The 8,554-nt window shown below is 43.9% G+C and overlaps 1 protein-coding gene across 1 annotated transcript; it reads left to right on the top strand.

The window, feature by feature from the left end:
- Window positions 1–2,257: 2,257 nt before the first annotated feature.
- On the top strand, window positions 2,258–6,175 carry LOC115166409 (glucagon-like). The gene is made up of 4 exons (XM_029720312.1): window positions 2,258–2,592; window positions 2,789–2,920; window positions 3,310–3,462; window positions 6,010–6,175. Exons 2-4 carry the CDS (start codon window positions 2,826–2,828, stop codon window positions 6,044–6,046), a joined length of 285 nt encoding a protein of 94 aa, XP_029576172.1. The 5' UTR covers window positions 2,258–2,592; window positions 2,789–2,825; the 3' UTR covers window positions 6,047–6,175.
- The last annotated feature ends 2,379 nt before the right edge of the window (window positions 6,176–8,554 follow it).

Below are 8,554 nucleotides of genomic sequence, written 5' to 3'. Positions count from 1 at the left end.
TGTTGCATGTTGTGTTTATATTTTTGTTCAGAACATATTATAGATATCAGTCCTTTCGGAAGCCCAGATAATTTATTTATAAATCTTATCATTGGATGGTTCGGTAGTTGGGTTTCCCAAGGGACTCCATAGGCCAGCGTAGCTGACCTAAGTTGTAAATATAGAAAAAGGCCAGGTAATGTGTGTGTACCTTTCAAATCTTGGAATGTTCTCAATCCATTACTGTCCATGATATCGGTAAGGGTACAGATTCCACCTTTGGGCCATTGGGGGAATGCAAAAGGCCACCCTCCAGATTGCAAGGCATTATTGTGAATCATCAGAATCTCCTCTCCACCCTCTTTGGGTTTGCCATCTCTGCAGACTACTGGATTGCATCCTACCTGGCAGGTCGCTCCTACCAGGTGGCGTGGCAAGATCTGTGTCTGCACCATGTGCTGTCACTACTGGTGTCCCCCAGGGCTCGGTTCTAGGCCCTCTCCTCTTTTCTCTTTACACAAAGTAATTTGGCTCTGTCATATCCTCACATGGCCTCTCCTATCATTGCTATGAGGATGACACTCAACCACTCTTCTCCTACCCCCCTTTTGACACCCAGGTGGCGACAAACATGTCTGCGTGTCTGGCAGACATCTCAGCTTGGATGTCAGCCCACCACCACAAGCTCAACCTTGACAAAACGGAGCTGCTCTTGCTCGTGGGAAAGGCCTGCCCATTCAAAGCCCTCTCCATCATGGTTAACAACTCCACAGTGTACCCCTCCCATAGTTCAAAGAACCTTGGTGTGACCCTGGACCACACCCTGTCATTCTCTGCAAACATCAACGCAGTGACTCTCTCCTGCAAATTCATGCTCTACAACATCTGTAGAGTACAACCTTTCCTCACACAGGAAGTGGCGCAGGTCCTAATTGAGGCACTTGTCATCTCCCGTCTCGACTACTCCGACTCTCTATTAGCTGGGCTCCCCACTTGGGCCATCAAACCCCTGAAACTTTTCCAGAACGCTGCAGCCCGCCTGGTGTTGAACTTTCCTAAGTTTTCCCATGTCACCCCACTCCTCCGCACACTCCACTGGCTCCCAGTCGAAGCATGCATCATCATCTTCAAGACCCTGGTGCTTGCCTATGGAGCAGCAAGGGGAAGCTGTGCCTCCTTACCTTCCGGCTATGCTCTCACAGCGCCCGTTTGCGCAAAAATCTAGCCTGTCCACACTGGCCAGGTACTTAGTTTGACATGTATTACATTTGAACGTATGTCGGAAGAAACTATTATAAGATTTAAAGGTTTCAACTATAATCTTCTCTAAACCTACGCTCTGATGCTGGTGGTGTCATGTACTGTAATGTGGATGCTTGGAGTCGGGAAGCAAGTACAGGGAGTGCAATTTTTATAATACATAGAACATCTTACAAAACAATAAACCCGAAAAGCATACAGACATGAAACAGAAACAGAAAGCGACAATAACGGCTGAGGAAAGAACCAAGGGGAGTGACAGATATAGGGGAGGTAATCAGGAAGGTGATGGAGTCCAGGTGAGTCTCATGAAGGGCTGGTGCGCGTAACGATGGTGGCAGGTGTGCGTAATAATGAGTAAACTGGCGACAACGAGCACCAGAGAGGGGAGCAGGAGTAGGCGTGACAAGGTCAACATAGAGATGGGAAAGAGGACACACCTACTGTATCTTTGCTATGATGGCTTCTATGACAGCATAATGAACGCCATTTTAAGTGTTTTCACTTCTTATATTTCTTTGAGTCTATTGACAGTTCATAAACAAACTGAAATTGTGCATACCATCACCTGGAGTGTGTCGTATCAACAGGAATAAAGCCAGGTTGGTGATTTACTGCTATAATTCTGTATAATTAATTGTCTGATCCGTCCTGGTGACCTGGATGGAATTCTGTGATCCCTCCTTAACCCATTGCAAGTCCCACCAAGTTGACTACTTTAACATTGAGGAAGCCCAAACGGTGCTGCCCATGCTAAAAAAGGCTTTGCGGCAAGTGCGTCCTCTATCCATCTCTATGTGCCATGTTCACACCTGCTGTATGAGTGACAGTTGTCACTGACAGAAAACTCTGACTCATTGACCTGTATGGAGAGGTCACCTCAAACAGGTTCCGAAGACTCAATAACTTCCACCATAATGAGAGAGGGGTACGGAGAAACTAGAGAGAGGGGGGGCTCTCTAGAGCATCATGTGGACTACTATAATGAGAAAGAGAGGGAGAGAAGAAGAGAGCGAGAGAGAGAGAGCGATGGTCTGAGGATAGTGTTAAGAGCCCCTTGTGGATCCAACAGTGTGGGAGATGACCTAGCTGTCACAGGAAGACACCTGGTCTCCTTATAAAGTGACAGGGAGGATGACAGATCTGCGGTGGTTTGTGAGAAGAAGCCCCTCTCTCTCAAAGTGTCTTGAAGCTACAGTAGTGTGGAGTACCTCTCTCTCACAGATAGGGTTTTGGACCGTGTGTTGACTACAATAGACTTCAGCTCCCAGCGGTTCCTCTTGCATGCACCCAAGCAACATAGGCTAGAGGAAGACTTCCAAGGACCACTTCTGCTGCTGTACATTCTAAAAGGTCAGGTTTAAAACTCATCCATTGACTGCATGTTTGTTTGATCAACTGGGTTTGAATTTGGGTCTCCTGCGAACCACAAGACTGTGTTAGCCCACTGAGATAAAGCCTACGCATTCGCTTGTGGAGCCAACACAAGTCTTCAAGACTCAGGCTAGGTTAATGTGATTTGCTCATGCTCTTCTCCCTGTTTCTCCAGTGAGGGAACCTGACCAGACCCAGACCCAGACCCAGGGATGTGTGGTTCAGTGTGGTGTCTGCTGCTTCTGTTGCTCTGCCCTGGTGCTGATGAGATGGTGCTAGAGGACAAAGCCTTAGCCAGCCAGTCAGGGTAACAACTTAGGCGACTCTCAATGCTTACCTATCTTATCTTATCTCAATGCTTATTTATCTTATATAAGATAATCATTGAGATAAGATAATCTTAACTATCTTATCTAGTTAGTTACCTTGCTAAATTGAAATTACTGAATAATAATCAACATTTATTTTCCTGTAACATTCTAACTGGCAGATTCTTTGCAACATCAGTGTTTGGGTCATTTCAATCCAGTCAGTCCAGGGTGTAAATTGAAATTCCAATTTAATAATTGAAAAATCCTGATTGAAAAATATTCTGTTTTAAAATCTCCAAAATGGACTCAATTCAAGTAATTATTAACATGCACATCATAAGGAGACTAAACACTGTGGCCCCTCATAATGCTTTGTTTCTCCCAGGTGGCGTACATATGAGCTGCAGAGAGGACAGAATGGCATCAACAGCTTCAAAAGGCATTCAGACGGAACTTTCACCAATGACTACACCCACTACCTGGATAAGATCAAGGCTAAAGACTTCGTACAGTGGCTGGCCAGCACCAAACGAGAGAAGTAAGGGCACTGACATTTTGCTACCACAGATAGACATTCCAGTCAGAATCAGAGTCAGAATATCGTAAAGCAGGCTAGCTGTTGATGATGCGACTGACCTTGTACACTTTTCAAACCACTCTGCCAAGCAGAACCACGCCAAACTGCACTGATCTGTTTAAACATCCACCATAGTTGTTGGAACATTATGGATGTGTTCTAGGTAGGAAAATGAAGATCATTTATATCTGAGCCATCACAGGACGTTTCAGGTAGGGAGTCTGTGAAATAGTATGGACAGGATATTAAAAAGAGGGGAGGTAACTGTTAAATGTGTGTTGTATCGGTCGGTGTCTACCAGTGTGCAGAGGTGACAGATTCAGCTTGAACAACCTGGGGTTCCCCAACACAGAAGGTACCAAAGTCATTTAGTCATATTAAACCCTGTCATCTCTGCACAAGCTCAACACCAATATTCACATTTTTACCCTGGTTTGAGTTAGATTAAAACTCTTGCTCCGATTTGAAAAAAACAGTGTGAACAGAACAATGTTCACTCCAGGGTTAAGATAAATGTTGTTAGAATATATATATATATATATATATATACACAGTTGAAGTTGGAAGTTTACATACACCTTAACAAAATATTTTTCAACTCAGTTTTTCACAATTCCTGACATTTAATCCTAGTAAAATGTACCTGTCTTAGGTCAGTTAGGATCACCACTTCATTTTAAGAAAGAAATGTCAGAATAATAGTAGAGAATGATTTATTTCAGCTTGTATTTCGTTCATCACATTCCCAGTGGGTCAGAAGTTTACATACACTCAATTAGTATTTGGTAGCATTGCCTTTAAATTGTTTAACTTGGGTCAAACGTTTCAGGTAGCCTTCCACAAGCTTCCCAGAATAAGTTGGGTGAATTTTGGCCCATTCCTCCTGACAGAGCTGGTGTAACTGAGTCAAGTTTGTAGGCCTCCTTGCTCGCACACGCTTTTTCAGTTCTGCACACACATTTTCTATAGGATTGAGGTCAGGGATTTGTGATGGCCACTCCAATACCTTGACTTTGTTGTCCTTAAGCCGTTTTGCCACAACTTTGGAAGTATGCTTGGGGTCTTTGTCCATTTGGAAGACCCATTTGCGACCAAGCTTTAACTTCCTGACTGAGGTCTTGAGATGTTGCTTCAATATATCCACATAACTTTCCTCCTCATGATGCCATCTATTTCGTGAAGTGCACCAGTCCCTCCTGCAGCAAAGCACCCCCACAACATGATGCTGCCACCCCCGTGCTTCACGGTTGGGATGGTGTTCTTCGGCTTGCAAGCCTCCCCCTTTTTCCTCCAAACATAATGATGGTCATTATGGCCAAACAGTTCTATTTTTGTTTCATCAGACCAGAGGACATTTCTCTAAAAAGTACAATCTTTGTCCCCATGTGCAGTTGCAAACCGTAGTCTGGATTTTTTATGGCAGTTTTGGAGCAGTGGCTTCTTCCTTGCTGAGCGGCCTTCAGGTTATGTCGATATAGGACTCGTTTTACTGTGGATATAGATACTTTTGTACCTGTTTCCTCCAGCATCTTCACAAGGTCCTTTGCTGTTGTTCTGGGATTGATTTGCACTTTTCGTGCCAAAGTACGTTCATCTCTAGGAGACAGAATGCGTCTCCTTCCTGAGCGGTATGACGGCTGCGTGGTCACATGGTGTTTATACTTGAGTACTATTGTTTGTACAGATGAACGCGGTACCTTCAGGCGTTTGGAAATCGCTCCCAAGGATGAACCAGACTTGTGGAGGTCTACATTTTTTTCTGATGTCTTGGGTGATTTCTTTTGATTTTCCCATGATGTCAAGCAAAGAGGCACTGAGTTTGAAGGTAGGCCTTGAAATACATCCACATGCACACCTCCAATTGAGTCGAATGATGTCAATTAGCCTATCAGAAGCTTCTAAAGCCATGACATCATTTTCTGGAATTTTCCAAGCTGTTTAAAGGTACAGTCAACTTAGTGTATGTAAACTTCTGACCCACTGGAATTGTGATACAGCGAATAAGTAAAATAATCTGTCCGTAAACAATTGTTGGAAAAATTACTTGTGTCGTGCATAAAGTAGATGTCCTAACCGACTTGCCAAAACGATAGTTTGTTAACAAGAAATTTGTGGAGTGGTTGAAAAACGAGTTTTAATGATTCCAACATAAGTGTATGTAAACTTCCGACTTCAACTGTATATAACAATTCGTGATCTTAGAATTAGAAGGTTCTATCTGCAAAAAGATGATAATAAAGTTCCAATCCCTGATTGGTTAGAATGATGCAAGCACATTTTTGTAGAGTACTTTATAGGTAAAGAACATGATACAGAACAAAGTCAACTCTGTTGCAGATATGACCTTATAATTCTCGAATTGTGTATAATTATTGTATATCTGACTTTTGTTTGTCAAAATTGTTGCAAAATCGACATTAGTCTACATTAGTTTTCTGTCGTTTTTTTCGGTTGAGTTTTTGGTTATTACATTGTAATTGAAAGAGGTGTTTCCATGTTGACCTGTAGATGCAAGGAGCTTCCCCTCAACCTAGAGGGGATGTGAGAAGACCCAAACACCACCAGAAGTGCCACAAGGACGTTTCCTAGCAACTTCACATCATATACAGCAGTGGAGGCTGTTGAGGGGCGAACGGCTCATAATAATGGCTGGAACAGAGCAAATGGAATGGAATCAAACACCTGGAAACCATGTTTGACGTATTTGATAGCGTTCCACTAATTCCACTCCAGTCATTACCACAAGCCTCTCCTCCCCAATTAAGGTGCCACCAACCTTCTGTGATGGACAGTATCATAAAACAGGACCTTCTACCAACAAAAAATAACACGGTGCCCTGTGGTAAATTACACAGAATCCTGGACATTATTTGTGAATTGTATTGTAGGCTGTGCACTCTGCAAACAGGCTGCTCTGATTTTCTCCAGCAAGGAGTTGATCACCTGAAATATGAACATGAAAATAATAACAGAAATGGAGTTTGGAATGCCACAGAATGTAAACCTCCAGGTCTAACAACTTATGGTAACTCTTCATTAAAAGCCATGTTACCATTTTGGTTTTCAAATAGGACCGCAGAATCCACATCAATCAAATTGGAAGGACAGTTTGGTCAGATATGGCACAATCTAAAATGTTTGTATACATCTGTATAAATTAAAATGAGGGTTTATATTGGATGATACTGCATTATGAAAATTGAGTATTTAAATATTTACTGTGAGGTATTTAATTTGGAGCATGAAATTAGGAACTGAATCTGTATTTATGGAATAAAGCTGAATAATTTCAACAGTCTGATAGAGTCTGATGCACATTATTGGAGGTTTTACATTGTGTTCTATATCTAGGGTTCTATTCAATCACAATGTTTCTGTGTTCGCAGAGACTGCATTCACAGTTAACGCTAGATATAGCCTCTCAATCAGAAATTACCTGTCCATTTCAATCGCTCTGTAGTGAGGAACTTACGTGATACACATTGAAACGAGCTGGGACCGAGACATGAGCTTGTACTCAAGTCCTCCTTCTCAAAAAGCATTGGAGAGGATGGAGGTTTGAGGGGAGGGACATTAGACTCATATCTCCTCCGATATGACTGAGAAGGAGATGAAATAGGATGCTAGGACACACGGAATACGAATTGAGATACAGCCGATTAGGTAATCTAAAATGGGATCCACTAGAGAAGAAAGGGTTGTTGGTAAATTAGCATATGAGAACAGCCCACTAGATTCAGTATTCAGTACACTTACATCACCTAACCAGTAGGGGGCAGCCTTGCTCTTCACATGACACACCAGACACCGAATACAGAACCACAGCTCCTCACCATCACATAGGTGTTGGCTTGGAAATCTAGCCTGGAAACGCAGTGTGGGGAAGTGAGTAACAACATATGTTAAGCATTCACAGTAAATACAGTGTAAACATCAACCATGTCTTCCCGCTACAGGAATTATTGCAGGCTAGCATCCATGTTACTCTATATTCTGTTCTAAGAAGGGCTGAATAGTGATATCTAAAGAAAGGAATGACTAGTGGTGATTCAATTGCATTATCCACTGACGGAAGGAGGGAGGGAGCAGGAGGGAGGGGGTGAAGATGTAGGGGGGAGGGGGAAGCGAGGTCTACCACCCTCCCAGTTACCCCTCCTCTACCCCCACTCCCGACTCCCCCCATCCTGTACCCAACTCCCGGCTAACCCCCTCCTCTACCCCCCCCCCCCCCCCCCCCCCCCCACCCGCTCTTCTACCCGGGTTCCCCTACACAGCTCCCTGGGGAGAGACACAGGAGGACGCAGGGAGGACCATGAGACAGAGCACGAGAGAAAGAGAGAGGGAACTACCAACGGGACTTTAAAAACTGCAATATCATGTTTCACCGAGTCATGGCTGAATGACGACATGAATAACATACAGCTGGCCGGTTATACACTATCGGCAGGTTAGAACAGCAGCCTCTGGTAAGACAAGGGGTGGCGGTCTATGTACACTAACGTTCAAAAGTTTGGGGTCACTTAGAAATATCCTTGTTTTTGAAAGGATGCTGGCCTTCTAGGCAGAGTTGCAAAGAAAAAGACAAATCTCAAACTAGCCAATAAAAAGAAAAGATTAAGACGGGCAAAAGAAAACAGACACTGGACAGAGGAACCCGGAGTCGCCTCTTCACTGTTGACGTTGAGACTGGTGTTTTGAGGGTACTAGTCTCAACGTCAACATGTGTTGTGGTAATGTCCCAGTGCTGTAGTAATATCCCAGTGCTGTGGTAATATCCCAGTGCTCTGGTTGTCTCCCTGTGCTGTGCAGATGCAGTGTGTGTGTGTGTGTGTGTGTGTGTGTGTGTGTGTGTGGGAGTGGGCTGCAGAGTCAGCCTGCTCTGCTGCATTCATTTGTCGACAGTGCTCCGCTCCACCACTGCCTCCCGCTCCCTTTCCCTCTCTCACTGTCGGTCTCTCTTTGGCAGAGTAAGAGAGAGGTGAAGGAAGAGAAAGACCGGATTCCACATGCATAATTGTCTGGAGGAATGGAGAAAATTCCACAGTTCCAAATG

The sequence above is a fragment of the Salmo trutta genome, chromosome 28 (assembly GCF_901001165.1).
Source record: "Salmo trutta chromosome 28, fSalTru1.1, whole genome shotgun sequence".
Classification (NCBI taxonomy): domain Eukaryota; kingdom Metazoa; phylum Chordata; class Actinopteri; order Salmoniformes; family Salmonidae; genus Salmo; species Salmo trutta.
Note: the sequence above shows the minus strand (reverse complement) of the source record. Positions and strands in the feature narration are given on the sequence as shown.